This window comes from Streptopelia decaocto (genome assembly GCF_964273445.1).
Source record: "Streptopelia decaocto genome assembly, chromosome: 23".
Lineage (NCBI taxonomy): Eukaryota > Metazoa > Chordata > Aves > Columbiformes > Columbidae > Streptopelia > Streptopelia decaocto.
In genome coordinates, this window is record NC_138678.1 from 3,249,731 (window position 1) to 3,270,692 (window position 20,962).

The window sequence follows — 20,962 nt, forward strand, 5'->3', positions numbered from 1 at the left end:
CAAGGGGCAATGGGTTCAAACTGGAACACAGGAGGTTCCACTTAAATTTGAGAAGGAACTTGTTCTCAGTAAGGGTGGCAGAGCCTGGCCCAGGCTGCCCAGGGGGGTTGTGGAGTCTCCTTCTGTGCAGACATTCCAACCCGCCTGGACACCTTCCTGTGTAACCTCATCTGGGTGTTCCTGCTCCATGGGGGGATTGCGCTGGATGAGCTTTGCAGGGCCCTTCAACCCGTCACACTCTGGGGTTCTGTGAAGCTGCCAACATCAGAGCTGGTTCAGCCGTTGCCTCCTCGGCCTGGCAGCACAAAATAAGCCAGAAAAAAACCCGCAAGACTAACCCCGAACCTCCTTTCTGGCGGGGAACGGGAGCTGCTCGGGGCCGCTGTCCCGGTGCCGCCCGCTGTCCCCGCCGGGAGCGGCCGCGCCGCGTCGCCCGGGCCCAAGATGGCGGCGGGTCGGGCGGGCGCCGCCTTTGTTGGGCGCGGGGCCGGGCGGCGGCGGCGGCGCCTGCGCGCTGGGGCGCGGCCAGAGGCGGCTGCGGCGGGCGGCGGAGCAGCCCCGGCCCCGGCCCTGCCCGGCCCTGCCCGGCCCCGGCCCGCGGCCCACGGCTCGGAGCGGCGCCCGCGTGGATGGGATGGAAGCGGGACCCTCGGGAGCAGGTTCGCTGGGGGCTGCGCAGCGCGGGGGCGAGGGGCGGGGAGCGCGCACCGGGGGCCGTGCACTGAGGGAGGCTGCACAATGGGGCCGGGGGGGCTGTGACGGGAGTGCGGGGGGGGGCCGTGCGGTGCGGGGCTGTGCGGCGGGGACTGCGGGGGGGCCCTGCGGCGGGGTGCGGGGGGGCTGAGCGGCCGGGGGTGTCTGTGCAGCGGGGGTGCAGGGAGCGCTCCCGGCTGGGGGCGATGGGGGCGCCGAGCAGCCGCAGGAGGGGGCACAGGGTGGGGGGACGTTTGTGGGTGCGGGGCTGAGAGCAGGGGACCCCGAAAGCGGGGGGACCCCCAAAGCGGGGGGACCCCCCAAAGCGCGGTGTGAGCTCTGCGCAAGGGGCCTGTTGTGCACAGAGGAGCAGCAGCAGCGTCCCCCCCAGGTCCCCGTGTGTCCCCCCCCAGATCCCAGTGTCCCCGCAGGTCTCCGTCCCCCCACATCCCTGTGTCCCCCCCAGGTCCCCGTCCCCCAGTGCGGTGTTTGGGGTGATATGGGGGACGGGAGCAGCTGGCGGTGCTTATGCCCCTTGGCACCAGGCTGCCCCATGGGGTCTGCCTCCCCAAAACTCGCCAGCCCGCCTGTCACGTCGGCAGACGCTCCCTCCCGTGCCCGGCTGAGCATCGCGAACTCGCGCCGCTCTAATTCCCACAATTTTGGTGCCTAAAACAAGGCAGGGGCCGGGGGGACCGCTGGCCTTTCGCGGGTCTGGTGCTGGCAGGTTCGCCCCCACCGTAACGCGGTGCCGCGGTGAGATTTCCACACAAAACTGCTGCACCTTCGCGGTGAAACTTTGGCCGTTCCTTGCGGTATTTCATTTGAAGCGTGGCACGGAGATCCCTTGGTGCGCGCCGCGTTACCTTCTGGCTGCCAGCGCTTTGTGTTTGGGGCTGATTTATTGGCCTCTGTGATTTGGCGGCTGCGCGGGGGTGTCGGGGCTTTGCCGGCGCCTCGGGGCGACGCGGATCAGGATAACGCTGCCGGGGCGCCCGCACCCTCCTGCGCCAGCCCCGACTCTTGCTAAGCTGCTTTAAACCAATCTCTAGGATGGGGCTGCGCTCAGGGAGGACGGTTTTGGGTTTCGGTCCCGCTGACGACACGGGGATCCCTGGGGCGGTGGGCGCTGCGCTGGAGTGGGGCTCTGATGCTGAGCTCTTGGGATTTTCCCTTTTCCTCCCCAAATCTGGCTGGGGGGCGCCTGCTCCCACCCGGGTCACCCCGTGCGCAGGGGAGACGCTCGCCCTGTGTCGCAGGAGCCGCTGTGGATCCCACCCTGCCCTAATGTCCCTTTGCAGCCCAGGGATGGGCCTGAGCCTCGTGTCTGGGCTCTGGCGATGCTGGGCTGCGACCTGTCCGGGTGATAAAGCACAAACCCAGCGTGTGCCTGGTGGGAAGATGCCTGGAAAAGAACCTGGGACATAGTCTGACCCGCCGGCACTGCTTGGGAGGCACGTGTGTGCTAGTTTTAAAAACTGAAGTCGTTTTACCCCCAACTTTTAGTTTGCTTCATCTTTCACAAACTTCCTAAACGCTGTTAATCTTAACCGTTGTCTTCCTGTGCTAAACCCTGCAAAAACCCCAAAGCTGTTCTATCTGCTGGATCTCTTTATCTTCAGGAAACATGAAATCGCATGTGCCTGTTTCTGGGACAGGATTGTACCAAGAAACAAAGCCGGGAGAAGCACCTTGTCTGGAGACACGGCACGTATGATTTATCTCTAACCGTTTTCAGCAGCCTCTCTCTAAACCCCAGGAAGAACAAAACGGGGACAAGTTATTAAGATGGCAGACGTTAAAATGAAGCCGAATCAGGCAGAAAAGCTCTGTTCTCGCAGCAGGGTGATCTGTGGCGGAGCCGTATGCGGGTTTTAACATCCCCACCGGGAGCCGGTGGCTCCGCAGGGCGGTCCTGGCACGGTGGGATGCGGAGGGGAGCTGGTGTTGCCTTTGTCCTGTCCCCCCATTACCAGGGCTGCCTTTGTCCATGGCTTCCAGCCCCTCACAGACTTTGGAACCTTTGCCCACTCCCCAGGCCGTTCGTGGGGACCCCAGGCGAGCCCGTGGCACGTTCGGCAGAGGTGGTGGCCCAGCCGGCGCCTGCTGCTTCTCACACCCCATCACAGGGTCCAAAAAGGGGGACACGAAGCCGCTGGGCAGCCACAGCAGCTGGTTGCGGCCTCTGCGAGTGGGTGCGAGGGGGCTGGTGATGCTCTGGCTGTTTGTCGTGCTCCATTGTAGCACCCGCAGCTTCGCTCCCTGGCGCAGCCCGGACCGTGGGACCGCGGGGACACCGACCCCGGCTGTGGCGGCGTCCAGGCAGATTTTTGACTTGACGCTTTTGGGTTTGTCACCTGCGATTTCCACGCGGAAAGCTGAGGTTTGACGCGGCACAGCGATGCCCTTTGCAGCGCTTGGTGTTTGGCATCGAGGATACAAAGCGGTAAACTGCTTGAAGATGTAAATATCATAGTAAAACAGATTAGAGCCCGTTTTGGTGCATTTCCTGGATGCAGCCACTACAGCGCCGGGCAGGAGCAGCTCGGACGTTCCATGGGAAGGTGAACTGGTGAACTCTGCCCAGGACGGGTTTAGTGATGTTGAGCCTGGAGACTGGGAAAGACAATTGCTCACCCCACGTTCCTGCTGGTGCAGCTTTGCCTACCAATGGGGGGTTTTCCCTTCCCTGTGGGGTTTCTGGGGCTGCTTTAATGTGGGAGGTGGCTCGGGGTGAGGATGGACCATGTGTCCCGCAGCGTTTGCTGTGCTGCGGCCCCGCTCGCTCCTCTCCCATCCCTGGCTGTATTTTGGTGGGGACGGGGCTGTCACGGCCCCGCCGCCATAAAACCCCCTTTTGTCTCGGCCCCGTTCCCGCGGCCCCTCGGCTGAATGCGGCACTGGGGAGGTTTTAAATGACATGGTAATTTCATGCCGTCCCACTGGCGGCTTTGCCTGGGCGCGGGCAGCTGTTGGGCAGTGGGTCCTGTTCCCCAGCTGTTACAATAAATAACAGAAACAAAGCCTATTCCAGCACTAATTACCCCAAACAGACTTTCACCTTGGCAGCGGTGCCCTTGTCGCCGTCTCTGCCCGTCGGTGCTTCACGTGCCCCCGGTGAAGGGCCGTCGGTGGCCGCGATGCTCCCGCCGCCGGCGCGTCCCCAGGGCACGGCTTTTGTGTGCGAAAGTCTGCGATTCCTCCCGGGCCGCTGAATTTATAATGGCCGGCGGATTTCATCCCGCTCACTGCCCGCATTGTGCTTCAGGAACAACGCTCGCCCCGCAGCCCCTGGCCCCGGCGCCTGCATTTACATGACAAAGTGGGAGCCTGTGCAGCTTCCATGGAGAGCCGAGGTATGCGGGGGATGCCGAGGATGCAGAAGGCCCCGTCTCCACGGTTTGGGGCGCTTTTTAACAAGGCTTCTCCTGCTGAAGTGGAACCGGCGCATCCAGGGCCGCGGGTGCGAGGTGCCGGGGGTGCCATGTCGTGCCACCCGGGGGTCCCTGGCACAGGCGGCTTTCAGGAGGATTTGCACCGAGGGCAATTGTGGGGCACCCCAAGCATCCTGGGGCTGGGATGCGATGCTGGGAGGGGTGAGCCCAGGCTGGTGGGCACCAAAGGGCCGTGGGGTCTCTCCCAGCTGGACCAAAGCAGCCAAGGGAGGTGAGAGCCCATCTCACACTGGAGGTGCTGGATGCTGCTGAGCGTCACCCCGGGTCCCCCTCCCTGTGCTGGCTGTCCCCATGTCACCCTCCTTATAAACAGCCGTGTCCCGGGTAGGCACCGCTGTGCCTGGCTGTGCGCAGGCGCTGGGTGATAATGGCTGTTTGAAACTCCTTGGATCTCAAAGTAATTTAGAAGGGAAAAGTCGTTATAGCTCTCCGCTTTGCTGCGTGGGTGGTGTGTCTGCAGTCGCCAGAATAAACCCCTCCGAGTCAGCCTGGGTGCTGGACTTTCCCATCCTCGGTGCTGCTCTGGTGTCCTGCCCTGGGTTTTGCGGAGCATCTCCCGGCCACTGTGGTGCTGCTCCCTCCAGCCCCTTTACGTTATCTGGCTTTTGCAATATCCCAGGGCTTGCACCAAACTCCTGAGCCAGCTTTTGCGTGGCTGACACCTTCATCTGATTCGTGATCCCAATTGGGAGGCTTTGCATCCATAAAGCATCTGGTGGTCCTCTGGTGAGAGGATTTGTGTGGCACGGTGTTATTTTGGGGCTGACGGTTGCAGCGCCGGGGCTGTGGGACAGTTCGGTCACCACTTTGGAGCGAAGCTCCTGCTGACCCCAGACCTGCTCCAGCTGCTGAGCTGTGGCTGCTGCCCTGTGTCCCCTGCATCCACGGGGACACCGTGGGCACCTGGAGATGCTGTCCTGTTCACGCGTGGCTGCCAGGATCTTCTAGGGGGTGAGAAGGTCCCAAAGAGGAGAAGCCTTTGGCGCTGGTCGTGCCGTGGGTGCCGGTGGAGAGCCCCGTCCTGCGGCACATCTCGCGGGTTGGCCGCGTGGTTCCTCTCGAGAGAGGCAGAGCAGGGAGCGAAGGCTCCGGCAGCACCGGCAAATACCTCTTTGATTGCAAACCGCGGTTGAAAAATGCATCAGCTTGCAGCCAGGGAGCCGGCGGGTGCCAAGAAATGCTCGTCGTGTGGAGACATGAATTACACCCTTAGTAGCTCATCTGAAAATCATGTTTTTAAGAGGAGCTGCCCCCGGTGTGCAGCGCAGCCGTTTGTCTCGGGGGTGCTGGCGACCGAGCGGCCCCGGAGCAGCTGTGTCAGGGGGTCTGAGCCCCACATTGGGCTCGGGGATCCCTGTCTTGTTCCAGGTCCTGTGTGGCCTTGTCCAGGAGGTGCTGGGGCCGGGTGAGCCGCAGGCTCAGGCTCCCGGCAGGTTCTGGAGCTCCGGGGCTGCTGCTGCAGGGCAGAAGCAAGAGCAGAGCTGGGCTTTGCGGGAGTTAATGCTGCGGTTTGGTCCCTGGACGCTCACAAGGGTCGTCCCATCCTTACATCGGCACAGATCAGCTGCAAAACCGAACAGCAGATCCGAAGTCTGCTGCTCTTCTCTTCCTCTGCTTCTGATATTTTTAGCCTGGAGTTGAAACTTGGGTTTCAAACCAAAGTGGCTGAGAGCAAGGGGTGCTAAGAGCACCATGTGTTCAGGAGCCTGAATTGGAGCCGGGATGCTGTTTGCAGGCTGACTGGGACATTTGGCCGCCCAGATGGAGCGTTCCGAACGTCCCCCGCGCTGCGCTGCCGCAGCCGCCCGAGCTGCCCGCACCTCGCGGGCTCCAAGACACGGGAGCTGCAAACTGGGAAAAGTGTGGACGGGCCAGGAAGGGCAGATCTCACACACTGTGACATTCCTTGCGCGAAACACGAGTGCAGCTTGGAGGCTTTGGTGTGGACATTTGGTACGGCCTGTCCTTGGTGTCAGGAGAAGCGAACGTGGCCGCCTGTCCCCGCGTTGGGTCAGGGGATGGAGTGATGTGTGTCACAGATGCGGGTGTCCCCTGTCCTCCCGCTGCGTGTGGCCCCAACTGAGTCCCCGAGGCGAAGCAGAGCCGGGTTCTGTGCCGGCGGATGGTTTGACGCTGTCACAGCTGGCGGAGCGGGGACTTGGCGCTGCCCTGCGGCTCGGCTGGCGCTGGCGCTTGCCGGATGGTGCCCAGGGAAGCTCCTTCCCCTTCCCGCTGTGCTGCTCTGAATTCTGCCACCGCTGCCGTTCTTCCCACCGTGTCCGCACCGTCTGTCTGTCTGTCTGTCCGCGGGGTTTTTGCAGCCCCGCTGACCCGTGTTCTCCCCGCAGCTGCAGGCGCGTACCTGCCCCCCTTGCAGCAGGTATTCCAAGCGCCGCGTCGCCCCGGGATAGGAACCGTCGGGAAGCCCATCAAGCTCTTGGCCAACTACTTTGAGGTGGACATTCCCAAGATCGATGTGTATCACTATGAAGTGGATATCAAACCCGACAAATGTCCACGCAGAGTCAACAGGTAAGGCAAGTATTAGAGGTTTTGGCACTTGTTCCCCACTTCCAGTTCCCTCGTGGAGGCTCCATAAGTGTCTGTCTCCCTCGTCACCATCTGGGTGACATGGTGGCCAGGGTGGTGGCGCTGCCTGGCACCCGTGGGTGGCTGGACCCATCAGCAGCGCCGGTTCCTGTCCCTGGCAGCCCTGGAGGCCCTGAACCTCAGCACAGTCCCCTGCGTCTTCACGGCAGCTGCGCTATTTTGGCAACAATCCTGTATTTAAAAATAGCGAGGCCAGAGCTCGGGCCATCGTGTACTTTTCTTTGTTTTCCTTTTTGACATCCTCTGCGCTGCCTGTCCCCTCCTGCCCCCAGCAGCTCGGGTGGTTTGTGCCCCAAAGCAGATGCTGTAGCTGCTGTTCCTTGTGCTTTTGCTCCCTCTCACCCTCCCAGCACACGGGTGGGTTTGCAGCAGCTCTGACGGCTGCACGTTCCTGCACACTGGGTAAAGTCATCCTGCCAAAGCCGACATGCTGCGCTCGGGCAAGGCTGCTTGTGTGGGGGGACCTGGCTCTGCTCCGGGGTGCCCTGCGACTCAGAAGTGCCCCGGGTGGGGACACCGGGGACCGGGCAGGTCACAGAATGTGTTGGGCTGTAAAGAAACCGGCAAAATGAACCTCACCCCTCCCTCCCCTTGCCCCTCTCTCTTGCTCTGCTTGCCCGCGTAGGGAAGTCGTGGAGTACATGGTGCAGCACTTCAAACCGCAGATCTTCGGTGACCGAAAGCCGGTCTACGATGGGAAGAAGAACATCTACACGGTCACGGCCTTGCCCATTGGAAATGAGCGGGTAAGAGGCTGCGAGCCCTGTGCAGGCAGCGCGAGCGGCTGGGAGCAAGCTGTGCCCGCAGGGACGCCATGGTCGCTTCCCTTCTGCATCCAGGTTGACTTTGAGGTGACGATCCCGGGGGAGGGCAAGGACAGGATCTTCAAGGTGTCCATCAAATGGATGGCCATCGTCAGCTGGCGCATGCTGCACGAGGCGCTGGTCAGCGGGCAGATCCCGGTGCCGCTGGAGTCTGTCCAGGCGCTGGACGTGGCCATGAGGCACTTGGCTTCCATGAGGTACCTGCGCCCAGGGCGGCCCCGTGGGGGACGCGGGGGGTGACGCTGGGAGGGGACCAGCTGCCCTTGGTGGGTGGCTGTGGCTGGGACTGGCCTCAAGGGTGTTTGGGAGGAGGCGGCTGTGGCTGCTCTGCTGCTTGGTGCCATCCTTCTGGGACCTCCTGCAAAAGAAATAAACGGGGTGATGGAGCCGGTGGGCTGAGCTGGGGCTCAGCAGGCTCGGGGGTGCTGTTTCATGCAGTCTGTGCCCGTTCACAGGTACACTCCCGTCGGCCGCTCCTTCTTCTCCCCCCCCGAAGGTTATTACCACCCTCTGGGCGGTGGCAGGGAGGTCTGGTTCGGTTTCCACCAGTCGGTCAGACCCGCCATGTGGAAGATGATGCTCAACATTGATGGTGATGTATTTTTCATGCTGTGGTGGGGCTGGGCGTGGGGCGGGGCTGGATCTGGCCAGTTCTCGGGCCAGGTCCGTCTGCAGGGAGGGAGCAGAGATGCATCGTGGTGTCCATCCTGTAGTGTCGGCCACCGCCTTCTACAAAGCCCAGCCCGTCATTGAGTTCATGTGCGAGGTGCTGGACATCCGGAACATCGACGAGCAGCCCAAGCCCCTGACGGACTCGCAGCGAGTGCGTTTCACCAAGGAGATCAAAGGTAGAGGCCTGGGGACCATCCCCAGACACCAGCTGTGGCTACAGTGAGGTGGGGGCACAGGGGGTGCACATTTAAAATATCTCCTGGGTCACCGTTGCCTCCCTCATGCACTCGCAGGGTGTCTGTTCGCATCCCTGCTCTGCAAACAGTTCATTATTGAGGGGAGGTGGCCGTGGTGTCCTGGGGAAGGTGGGCGCAGGGGACTCGCTCCCGCCATTCCCGGTGACTCCGAGCTGTCCCCCGGCAGGTCTGAAGGTGGAGGTGACCCACTGCGGGCAGATGAAGAGGAAATACCGCGTGTGTAACGTGACCAGGCGGCCGGCCAGCCACCAGACGTAAGGCGGGGGGAAGATATCCTTGGAAAAACTGGAGCCTTTCTCCATGCGAGCGCCCGCTGGGGTCGTTAGGGAGAGCCGGCTGGGAAGCGGCGGTGGCACAAGGGGCCGTGTTGGTGCTCTGCAGCATTTTTGGGTGCAGCAGCTCCGTGTCACGCACGGTGGCAGCGAGCGGGATGCAGGGGAGGGCGGGAGCGCAGAGGATGCTGCGTCTGGCAGGCGGCGGCTGCAAACACGCCAGGAATTGTCCTACTTTTTCCTCCAGGTTTGGTTTTCTTTCTTAAAATAGACGCTGCCAAAGCAGGAATTTTGTCGGGGATAAAGCGATTCTCTGCGTTGAGATAATTTGCCTGCGTGTGGGAGCAGGCACCCCTCACCCGGGAAGTTGGGTTATTATTTTTTCCCCGTGGTTTTGAAGGGAGATGTGCCCTCCTGCCCTGCGCTCTGCCCACCCTGGAGCTGCTGCCCTAGGCCCAGATAGGCTGGTTAAGCTTCGCCTGGAGCTCAGCTCGGGTTCTGGGGAGAGCACCAGGCACAGAATCCTCCCGAGTGCCAGCGCGCTGTATTTCTGTACCTGGCAGCGGCATGCGCGGCATGTCCTGCAATAAACATTTGCCCTGATGAGCTGGATTAGCGAGGGAGAGCTTTATTTAGGGACCTCAGTCCCTCACTGAGGTCAGAGTATTTCTGACTCCATTTCTGAAAATGCCGCTGTCGTGCTTTTTGTTTTCTTTGACGGGAGCTGGGGCGGGAGCTGCCAGCTCCCTCTGCCCCGGCAGAGCCCGCTGTGCGCTGCGGAGCTGTGTTCTGAGCAGGCGCATCCCTCGTGTGCCGCCTCTGCCAGGTTTCCGCTGCAGCTGGAGAGCGGTCAGACCGTGGAGTGCACCGTGGCTCAGTACTTCAAGCAGAAATACAACCTGCAGCTGAAGTACCCGCACCTGCCCTGTCTGCAGGTTGGCCAGGAGCAGAAGCACACGTACCTGCCCCTGGAGGTGAGTGTTGGCTTGGCGCTGCTTGGTTTTTGGGCACCCTGCAAAGCAAAAGCAAAATGCATGGCAAGATTCTGTTATTAATATGTCGTGGGTGCTAATTGCCTCAATGTTGACCTGGTAAGAGCCATTTCTAGTAAGTGAGGGAGGAGTCCATGCTGTAAAAATGTCATTTTCATGCAGCTGCAGGTTTGGGCCCCGTTCCTGTGGGCCAGCTCAGCCATGTCCCCCGTGTCTTGCCTGTCCCTAACACGCGGCTGCCATCTCTCCCCTCCCATGCAGGTGTGCAACATCGTGGCAGGCCAGCGGTGCATCAAGAAGCTCACGGACAATCAGACATCAACCATGATAAAAGCGACAGCCAGGTCTGCCCCAGACCGGCAGGAGGAAATCAGTCGCCTGGTAGGTGGCACGAGTCGCTGGGGGGGACGTTGTGGCTGCAGCTCTGGTGGTAGGTTATGGCATCATGTCTGTGATGGTCCTTGTCCTGCTCCTCAACTGCTCCACACTGGAGAGCTGCAGCTTGCTGGGAGGAGCGAAGAGAGCTTTGGAGAAGAGGAGACTGAGGGGTGACCTTATTAATGTTTATAAATATATAAAGGGTGAGTGCCATGAGGATGGAGCCAGGCTCTTCTTGGTGGCAAACAATGATAGGACAAGGGGTAATGGGATCAAGCTGGAACACAAAAGGTTCCACTAAAATTTGAGAAAAAACTTGTTCTCAGTAAGGGTGACAGAGCACTGGAACAGGCTGCCCAGGGGGGTTGTGGAATCTTGTTCTCTGGAGACATTCAAAACCTGCCTGGACATGTTCCTGTGCATTCCTCACCCAGGCGTTCCTGCTCCAGCAGGGGGATTGGACTGGATGATCTTTTGAGATCCCTTCCAATCCCAAACATACTGTGATGCTGGAGGGGTCAATGACTTGGGTTCGTCCCCCTGCTCTCTCCGAATTCCTGCTCAGAGCCGCCTCCGTGTGTGTGAGGGACACTTGCACAGAGGAGCCCAGCTCAAAGTGACCATGGAAACTCGCGTGCAGCAGATTCAGGTCCTTGTGCTGGTGGAACCTGACCCAAAGGGAGCTGGAACTGAAAATAGGAAAATGAATTAGAGAAGTGATGCTGGCTCTGTGTGTACACGGGGACTGAGCAGTGTGGGACTCTGCAGGTCAGGCTGGGCCAAGCCAGAAAACGGCAAACCCAGCTGGGCAGGAGCTGCTTAGCGGTGCTGCTGGCACCCAAACAGGCATTTCTGGGCTTTCAAAGCCACAGACATTTGATTTTCCTTCTGAGGCTGCTAATAAGAGTCTCTTGCCAGTGTGAACCTTTCTGTTGAAGCCTTAAAGCCCCGCTCTCGGTTGCATTGGTCAGTGCGTTCAAAAATTGGGTCCCCCATGAGTCAGTTTGGAGGACGGGGTTTGGCCCTTTGTGTTAAACCGCCTGCCCTCCCTGTCGGGGGAGACCAGCTCTCCAGAGAGCGGGACTTGGGGCGCCCGTGTCTCCTGGGCAGCTGAGGCTGCGTGGGGCGCAGCTGTTGGTCTCGCTCCCCCCCACGGCCCTGCCTTCCCTCCGCAGATGAAGAACGCCAGCTACAACCTGGACCCATACATCCAGGAGTTTGGGATCAAGGTGAAGGACGACATGACGGAGGTGACAGGGAGGGTCCTGCCGGCCCCCATCCTGCAGTACGGCGGCAGGGTAAGCGGGGCTGCCTTGTGCAAAGGCGCTTTCACACCAGAAAATGCCGTTTCTGAATAAAACTTGTGCTGCCTGCAGGTTTGTAGGTTAGAGCTGGAATTTTTTTATCAGAGCACCTTGGCTTTGGATTTGGTTTGGTTTTGTTTTGGTATTTTTGCAATATAACTGTTCTGAAAGTGTAGCCAAGAGTCACTTGGTGACGGTGCTGGGCAGGAGAGGGATGGTCAGGGTGAGGCAGCTTGGGTGGATCTTCCATCCTATTTGAGGAGCTGAGATTCCGAATTGCCCATCGCCACGCAGAACCTGGCAGTGCAGGGAGCTGCTCCGGCGAGGGCACTGGTTGTGCTGGGAAGAGGGTTTGATGCTGGGGAATGGGTTCGGTGCTGGGCAGCACAAGCCAGCGCGGGGCCAGGGGCCGCGGCAGCGCTCTGACCGTGTGTTTGCCTTGCAGAACCGCGCCATCGCGACCCCCAACCAGGGCGTGTGGGACATGCGGGGGAAGCAGTTCTACAACGGCATCGAGATCAAAGTGTGGGCCATCGCCTGCTTTGCCCCGCAGAAGCAGTGCCGGGAGGAGGTGCTGAAGTAAGGAGGGGCGGATCTGACACTGCCCGCGTTGAACTGGACTGAACTCTTCTCAGCCGAATCTCCTCAGGGAGACGGGGTTGTGAGGAGTATTTAATTAACAGTTTCCCCAATGGCCTATTTGAACTAATGTAATTCATGTATGGGCTTTTATTACAGAGAAGTCTTAGACTTTAAGCTTTGGTAGGTTAGAGATTCTCCGTTTCATCATCAGCATGACACAGAGCAGGGACAGTTTATTTGATTTAGGGAAACGGTCACCTTGGTTTTGGATTCCAGTGGGGATTCAGGTTGCTTCTGACCGAGAGTGGATGCATTGAAGTGTGTTTTATGTGTCTGTTGTGGTGTTTGGCACGGTTCACGTTTGGGCTGCGCCTGGGCTGCCATGACGGGTGCTTGGGGCTCACGGCTTCTCCTCCCGGGCAGGAACTTCACGGACCAGCTGCGCAAGATCTCCAAAGACGCGGGGATGCCCATCCAAGGCCAGCCCTGCTTCTGTAAATACGCCCAGGGTGCGGACAGCGTGGAGCCCATGTTTCGACACCTCAAGAACACCTATTCGGGGCTTCAGCTCATCATTGTCATCCTGCCGGGGAAGACGCCGGTGTACGGTGCGTCTGGGGCTGGGGCGAGGAGAGGGGCTTTGCTGCGGCTCGGCGGGGCTGGCTCTGCTCCTCCTGCCATGATTTCTCTCCCCGCTTCCGAGGATGCTGCATTGCTGCTTGCCTGTGTGTTCATGTTCATCTGCTTCTGCCCGCAGCCGAGGTGAAGCGCGTTGGGGACACGCTCCTGGGAATGGCCACGCAGTGCGTCCAGGTCAAGAACGTGGTGAAAACCTCCCCGCAGACCCTTTCCAACCTCTGCCTCAAGATCAACGTCAAGCTTGGCGGGATCAACAACATCCTTGTGCCTCACCAGCGGTTTGTACAGCCTCTCACGTTTTTGGGGCTGGTTTCCCGAGTCCCTGGTGGTGCTGCCCGCCTGGAAGAGGTGGCCTGTGGGCTGCTTGAAGTAGCTCTTTGAACTGCAGTTCTGTCCGACCTTGTAGTGAGGTTGGGACATGTCCTCTGTGCGATCTCGCCTCGGATGGGCCATGCGTCACCCTGAGATGGCCCTGAGAGGTTCACGGCTGCTTTCTTTTCTCTCCCGCCAGCTCTGCCGTCTTTCAGCAGCCGGTGATCTTCCTCGGGGCCGATGTCACTCACCCACCGGCGGGAGATGGGAAGAAACCCTCCATAACAGCTGTAAGTTCCATGTTTGGGGCCAGGCCTGGTGTCCACCGGCCCTGCGGGGACACAGGAGCTGGGACAAGACTCGTTTGTCACCACTGTTCCCATAGTGACACTTCTCAGGGCGGTCCTGTGCCCTGTGGGGTGTTTCAGTCCCACTCCTGGGGTGGTGGGTCCCCCATCTCCTCCTGCCTCGCCGCAGAGGGGCTACAGTTTTGGGGAGCAGCTGTGAGAGGTGGCAGCTGCCAGCAGATGGGGCTGGTGACCTGATGGACTCCACAGCACAGCCAGCCAGGTGTGTGGGGTCTCCAGAGTCATCCCTGGTATGTGGGGAGCTCCAGAGATGTCCCCAGGTGTCCCCATCCTGCCGGGCACCCCTTGGAGGGACCTTGCCTAGGCGGGAGAGCTGGGGTTTGTGAGATGGGGAAACAAGGGTGGCGGGGCTTCTTCAGAGCCATTTGGGGAGGAGGGTTTCCCATCACGCCAGGGGAACCAGGGGCGCCCGTCGCTCGCGTGCTGGGTGGCTCTAGGACACTGCCTCGTGCTCGCTGCAGCCAGGGCAGTGTCAGGTTCTCGTGGCGTCTGTTTTAATTAAGCATGTCAGCATTTTCCTATTAAGTTCTTAACTTTCCAGGACTCATAGCTCAGGTTTTCCTTGGCATGCAAATGTGGCTTTGCAGGAGTGTGTTTTTCTTAATTAGAAGGGCTTGGGAAATGCGTTTGGCTGTTTGCTGTAGGTGTGGGTGGGACAGAACAGTCTGTTTCCTGGCGGCAGCACTTCCACTCTGAAAACACATTTTTCTGGGGTTTTTTTGTACAGGACCACTGTGAGGTTTTTTTTTTTCCCTTAATTTTTATAAAAGCCTTTTTGAAGCTGCAGGGGAGGAGGAGGGTCGAGCCTTCAGATGGCATCGATCTTGCCCTTGGTCTGTTGTTAACTAGACAGTAGAAGCTGATGGGTGGCTGAGGCCAAAGGACACCTATAGCAGAGCTGGCGGTGCTGTGACAGAGCTCAGCAGGGACATTGCAACTGCTGGGGGGGTTTGTCCAGGGGGTGTCATTGCCTTGGTGACACAGCGGAGCGGGGTTTGGGCTCGCACAGTCTGTCATGGAAGCCCGTGGGCTCGGCAGCTCTGCCCGCTGCGCGTGTTGGAGGCAGACGGGGGTTGGGAATGTCCCGCATCCCCTCCATCCTGCGGTAACGTGGCCCGGGGGGTGTCCCGCAGGTGGTGGGCAGCATGGACGCGCACCCCAGCCGGTACTGCGCCACCGTGCGCGTGCAGCGGCCGCGCCAGGAGATCATCGAGGACCTGTCCTACATGGTGAGGGAGCTGCTCATCCAGTTCTACAAATCCACCCGCTTCAAACCCACCCGCATCATCTTCTACCGCGACGGTGTTCCCGAGGGGCAGCTCCCCCAGGTGAGGACCCCTCGGATCCCCCAGCCCAGGGGGACGCTGGGTGCCAGCGGGTCCCCTCACCGTGTGTCCTTGTCCCTCCAGATCCTTCACTATGAGCTCCTGGCGATCCGAGACGCCTGCATCAAACTGGAAAAGGATTACCAGCCTGGCATCACGTACATCGTGGTCCAGAAAAGGCATCACACCCGGCTCTTCTGCGCAGACAAGAACGAGAGGGTGGGTGCGGGGAGGTGCCGATGGCGGCCGGTTTGTCCCTGGTCGTAGGGAACGCTCACCGCGGGCAGGCAGAGAGCTCGCACATGAAACCTGCTGCCCAGATCACATCCGTGCAGATTAGGCTGCTTCCAGAAACCCCAACAGCTGTTTGCTGTTGTAATGACAAGTTGCTGGGTGCTGGTGATCCTGGGGACTCTCTTGAAATAGCCCCTGTCAGCTGGAAAACATCTGCTGTTTTGGTGGCGGCTGCAGCCGCTGACGTGACAGGGTGAATAAGCCCTCGCTGGCTCGCAGCTTCTTGGTGTGTGCAGGGCAGTAGCACTGTTTGCTGCAGCTTTTCCTAGATCTGATCTAAATTTAGTGGTTAGATCTAGTCCAACCAGACTCTGGCTATACCTGAGCAGGAAGATTTAATCTTGAGAACCGAGGACAGTTTCTGATCAAGATGCAGAGACTGTAGTTCACACTCTCCCCAGAGATCCCTGGAGTTTTGCTCACTTAATCCTCCTTGCTGTGGTGGGCTGGGCCGGTGCCAGCCCTCACTCTCCTGCTTTCCTCCTGACACCGTTTGCTCTGTCTCCACGTCGTGCCTGGTGTCACCCTGTGCTGTCCCCCGTGCAGGGCAGGTGTGTTACAGACGGTGCTCTGGGCAGCAAGAAATAACCAACCTCTGCAGCGCTTGGGTCTCTCTTTCTGTCCCCTGTAGATCGGGAAGAGCGGGAACATCCCAGCAGGAACAACCGTGGATACAAACATCACCCACCCCTTTGAGTTTGACTTCTACCTGTGCAGTCACGCAGGCATTCAGGTACCGCGCCACGAGCCAGCTGTTGCAATACCGCTGCTTTTCGTGGGCTGTTGTTGCAGATCACACTCTGGTGCATCTGACCCAGCCCTGGCGTATCATTCCCCTGGCACCAGGGATGTGGGCGGTTCGGTCCGAGCTGCCGCTGCGGTGGTTTGGCGAGCGGGTGCTGGGACGGCACAGCCGCTGTGCTGTGTGACACGTACTTGGTTTCTCTCCTGGAGCCAAGGATCTCTCTGAGAATTTCCTCCTGCAGAGTAGCCAGTTCAGCAGCTGGTGTGCCGGTGTGTGAGTGTGCCGGGGCGCCTGGCTGGCACCGGGATCTGCCGTCTGGCTGCGGGCGGGAGGGCTGGGGACAGCGGCCGCGGAGCAGGCGCTTGCTGTGCAGCTGCCTCTCTCCAGGCAGCCAAGATGAGTCAGAAACCAAACTGAAAAAATTGCACTCGTTTAATCTACAGCCGCTTCCGCCAGGGAGGCTTTTTGGCTTCCCATCCTCCTGCGAGGACAGCGGGGAGCTGGCCGGTGCGGTGGGGAGCCGGTGCCATACGCGGTACAGCGCCTTGGCACGGAGCGGCGGCGTTAGTGCCAGTTTGCACCTCGGTGCAAAGGGCTTTCCTGCCTCGCGGTGCCTGTGCACATTGTGCTCTCACATTGAGGAATTGCGGGCGTCTCTCCTGCCCGGGCTGTCTGCTTTGATTGGGGGGAGGTTGATGAGGATGCGAAGTGATGCCTCTCACCCTGTCCCCTCTCCCTTCGCAGGGCACGAGCCGACCGTCCCACTACTACGTGCTGTGGGATGACAACCGGTTCACCGCTGATGAGCTGCAGATCCTCACGTACCAGCTGTGCCACACCTACGTGCGCTGCACCCGCTCCGTGTCCATCCCTGCCCCGGCGTACTACGCGCGGCTGGTGGCGTTCCGAGCGCGGTACCATCTCGTGGACAAGGAGCACGACAGGTGAGGGGGCTCTGAGACCCCGGGGATGGGCAGGGGCCATCGGTGTCCTCTTAGGGCCCAGTGTGGGGGGTAAAGGAGGGTGAAATCCCAGCCTGAGCTCATCCCAGGCCTGGGGGAGCATCCCTGGGTGTCTGAGCACCCCGAGGTCTGCGGTCTCTGCAGCATCACACTGAGACGCCGTCCTGTGCTGCCAGCGCTCATGGATTCTCATTTCCAAGGGGGTTTCTCAGCATTCCCAGAGGGAAAATATGAAATAATTACACCGCGATTTCCTTGCTTTTCAGTGGCGAGGGCAGCCATATATCTGGCCAGAGCAACGGCAGAGACCCCCAGGCCTTGGCGAAGGCTGTGCAGGTTCATCAGGACACTTTACGTACCATGTACTTTGCTTGAAAGCCTAACTTTGTTACCTCACTCAAGAAAGCTTTCAGATTTGTAGGAGCCATACAAAAAAGGAAGCATTGGGACACCTTGGGTTTTTTTCCAATGAGAAATCACTGCAGGGCAGGCAGCGTCGATTCGAGGCAGGAGACCAGCACCACGGGACAGAAAGATCCGACACCCTCATAGGATTGGAAAGAGACTGATGATCATGTTTTGAATTTTTCTGGCTTTGCAAAATTTTGACCTGACCAAACACATAAAGGCATTCGAGGAAGGGATAAAACTCCCAGGAGGCGGACGCAGGTTTTCATTTTTAAGATGCAATACTATAGACTCCTGACTGTGAAAGGCGGATTTGGTCCTCCGTTGCCCACCGGGCGCTGGTAGGTATTTTTTGTGGGGGTTGGGGGGAGGGGATTTTTAGAGCCTTAAAAACAGAAGACTAGATTTATAAAACTAATATTTTAGAATATGAGATGCTTTAATGGGTTAAGGGGGAAAAAAACAACTAGTTTATAGGAGAATTCTAACACTAACGGTTCCCCGCCCCTGAATAATCCCCCCCAGATAAGGTAAGGCACCCTAGCACTTAGCTCAGAGCTGAGAACTGTCTTCCTCGTGTCACAAGCTCGTTAGCTGCTGCCATTGAAGCAACAGTCACAGACTTTTCCATGGGTGAGTGCCTTACTATGATGCTGCAAAATTTCCATGTTTTTAATCTCGTAAGGAAAACAGTAACCTTGTCTTGATGGTGGTCCATATTTCCATCGGAAGGAGTTAATTTCTATGGTCCTAAGTTGCAGTTTGTGTTCGATCACGACCTCATGGTGGTTAAACTCCATTGAAAGATGTGCACTTTCATATAGGACACGTTTAATGGCTGCTGACCCATTTTTGTTTCCAATGTACTACTTGTTATTTAAAACTGTTTCTGACAAATGGGGGCATCTTCATCCCATGAGGACAGAAATCTCTTATCAGTTTCTTTTCTTCCTTTTTTTTTTTTTTCCTGAATTTTTATGATGGACACCGGGATTTTTTTACTAAACATTATTTTTATACGATAACCGAGTCTGTTGCCAAAACACACGAGTCATTAACATTCTCAGAGTTTACATCCCCGCAGTTCCCGAGGCCGCGCGCTCAGGCCAGAGGTTTCTAACGGTTCCCGTTGCTGAGCGTTGGGCACGCGGCTGCTTTCGGAACCACCACGCACCCCAACTCCAGCACCCCCAGCCTGTCGCCCTCTCTGCTGCTAGGATTTGCTGCTCTTTGTGTCATGGTATCACTCATGCACAGGGTTTGTTGTTTTAATTCTGAAAGCACACCAGATTTGTTCCTTAGTCAGAACGATGAAATCCTTGTTACCGTCATGGGGGAAACTCCTGCTGATTTGTGTTTGTAACAGGAAAAAAAAGCCTTGTTCCCGACAGTAACGTAGTGGCTGCTTTTCAGACTCATTTTCTGCACAGAATGACCGTTGTGCACGGCGGGGCAGTGGTAGCAACTCATTACCAGTATCACGTGGGCAGATTATCGGGGGTTTTTGATATGAAAGTGTGCACGGCGCTTCCTGCAAGAGAAAAAATGAGACGCACGCTCCTCCGAGCTCCTAAGGGGAAGAGCTCTGTTATTATATCGTGTCACTGCCCGAGGTGAACGTGTCTCCCAGGCAGACCCACCCGAGCGCTGCCCCGTGTCCGTGGATAGAAACTCACCCTTTGGGTTTGCACTTCCCGACGTTTAAATTTGCCTTCATAAAACCACCTCGCTCGTGTTGTCCCATTGACGTGTCCTGACACCGGGAAGTCACTCGACCCGTTTTCTTTTTGGGCGACGCGTTTGTGAAAGACGCCGACATCGATAAGCTATGCAAACTCAGTGCTGAGCCCGCTGAGGTGGCGTTGGGTGAAGATCCTGTGTTTAGCACAGTCCCGTTTCCCCTCCGGACTGCAGTGTTGGGCTCCTGTGCTCTCCTTGTGCCGACCTCAGTGCTGTACGGGGGGCGGAGCGGGTGCTGGGGGCACCGGTGGGCTTGGGGAGCTCTGGGAAAGGCTCTTGGCGAGTAGGGAACGCACCAACACTGAGTGTCGAACAGGAGAAGCGACATTCCGATACACAAGTGCCTGCATGGTGACACAAATCGGCACCTCCATCTCATCCTCCGAACTCTGGCTTGGGCTCGCTGACAGCAAGAACGGCCTCGGAGGGGCCGTACCCGCTCCCCTGGTGTTAGGAAGCCCCTCGCTAAGCGCACGATGGGGGTTAAGGTCAAGGTTCTCTCTGCAAATCGGTTTGTTCACCAGCATCACGACGGAAAGCGCCCAGCTGCTGCCCTGCAGCGAGGGGCAAGGGTGGTTTGGTTTCTAGTTCTTATTTTAGTGTTTTAGTTGGGTCTAGAATTCTGAAACGTCTTTTAGTAGCTGTGGCATTAGCACATGCCGTTTTTAACCGTTTGAAAAGAGATAGTGTGGGCATTTACAGAAACAGCTTGTTGCTCTGTAACAATTTTTTTTTAACCTTGAGACTTGAAATGTAAAATGGACCTTTAAGATTTGCACTCATTTGTAAGGTGGCTGTTCGTAGAAAACTATGAATGAAGACTTGCTGATGTAGCATCTACTTTTAACAGCGATTTTAACTACACAAAAGCTTCACAGCTTCTGAAACGCTCAGCTGTTGACTTGCAGATCGCGTTCTGCCCTTACTGCACCCTCTGCGCCGGGTTTTCATGGTTTTGAATCGATAAAACAGCCAAACATTGTAGCTGCTGTGCCCTTGAAACCCTGTTTTCCGTTTTGAAGAAGTTCAGAAGGGGTTTGAGTTACCGCACGTTTTGTATGACGGACTATGCACTGCACCTTCCCCGCGGCTCCGGCGTTCGGCGTTTCTACCCTTTTCTTGCATGTTGAGGTGCTGCGCGTTTTGCTGCCCGTACGGATCGGGGTTCGCCCGGAGACATGTCGGGTCTGTGTTCACCACACACCGGCCCCAAGTCACCACGTGTTCACCCATTAAACAGCTGGACACGGCGTGGGTCAGTTTGGGAGAAATGGAGTGATTTTGGTTCACCCATCATTTGTTGGGCGCCCTCGGTTCCCTGTGTTCATATCTGGAGGCGACGGGCTGGGGGGTGGTCGCAAACATCCAACCCGACATCTCGGTGTCGAAGCCCAAGCGTTCAGCATTGCCTCACGGGAGGTTTTCATCTTGGAAAACGAGTGTGGAATAAAGGAACGTGACTCTTCGGGAAGGGAAGCAAGACAGCAATAAACCAGTGAAATTCATATCTTGCCTGAGTGATTTGCACTTCAATAGTTGTGAACGAAAACTGACGGGACTCCAGTGCTTTTGTGTTCGTTTCTAGCCCCTTTCGTACCTCCTTTATACAAGCCAGTGTTGAACTGCACATGGGGTGTTTGCCAGACACTCTGTTTGGGTTGTTATTTTTCTTGTGGGTTTTTGTTTTGATTTTTTTTGGTTTTTTTTTTGCTTTAGCTTGAACTCTGTATGGTCCATTTGTTGAATAGACGTGAACAGTTGATGTACAGTACTTACTAAACAAGCAGCAGCACAAAACTTATTTTATTAAGAAAATATGGCTTATATTTTAAAGGTTGAATATCAATTTTTTTCTTTTTGTATGCGTAAAATTAAGACTGGTAAAGAGTAACAAAGTCCTTGGATTAGGCCAAAAGAAATACTGTAAGATCACAACCACCTCTTTATTAAAGAAAACGGTATGATTAAAGAGCTCCAGAACATTGTATTTATATTTGATTTGATTGCCTTTGTGGATTTCTTTTTTGCCTTGGTCCTGGTTTTTGCTTGCAACTTTGACTTTGCAGTCCCAAGTGTCTGTTACCCTGTAACTGTTGGCAGAAGACCTAAATAAAAGCGATGTGAACACGC

At 57.6% G+C, this 20,962-nt stretch overlaps 1 protein-coding gene across 4 annotated transcripts; it reads left to right on the forward strand.

Moving 5' to 3' along the window:
• The first annotated feature begins 524 nt into the window (after nucleotides 1-524).
• LOC309449466 (protein argonaute-1) lies at nucleotides 525-20,962 on the forward strand. 4 transcript variants are annotated; one of them, XM_082071598.1, is made up of 19 exons: nucleotides 525-659; nucleotides 6,497-6,680; nucleotides 7,384-7,504; nucleotides 7,598-7,779; nucleotides 8,038-8,174; nucleotides 8,296-8,430; nucleotides 8,678-8,765; nucleotides 9,610-9,757; nucleotides 10,037-10,156; nucleotides 11,329-11,451; nucleotides 11,903-12,036; nucleotides 12,463-12,647; nucleotides 12,797-12,956; nucleotides 13,190-13,280; nucleotides 14,492-14,686; nucleotides 14,768-14,902; nucleotides 15,609-15,710; nucleotides 16,467-16,666; nucleotides 16,951-20,962. In XM_082071598.1, the coding sequence occupies exons 1-19, from the start codon at nucleotides 635-637 to the stop codon at nucleotides 17,057-17,059; spliced, it is 2,574 nt and encodes an 857-aa protein (XP_081927724.1). In that variant the 5' UTR covers nucleotides 525-634; the 3' UTR covers nucleotides 17,060-20,962. The 4 variants fall into 4 exon arrangements, with proteins under 4 accessions (XP_081927724.1, XP_081927722.1, XP_081927723.1 ...); XM_082071596.1 differs by having other exon boundaries at nucleotides 14,492-14,902; XM_082071597.1 differs by having other exon boundaries at nucleotides 540-659; nucleotides 6,503-6,680; nucleotides 14,492-14,902.

Bases quoted from the DNA above. Each gene is read 5' to 3' on its own strand.
- LOC309449466 (XM_082071596.1), top strand. From the start codon at position 635: ATGGAAGCGGGACCCTCGGGAGCAG. The intron at 6,681-7,383 runs GTAAGGCAAGTA...TTGCCCGCGTAG, and splicing joins TGTCCACGCAGAGTCAACAG to GGAAGTCGTGGAGTACATGG. The intron at 8,175-8,295 runs GTGATGTATTTT...TCCATCCTGTAG, and splicing joins GATGATGCTCAACATTGATG to TGTCGGCCACCGCCTTCTAC.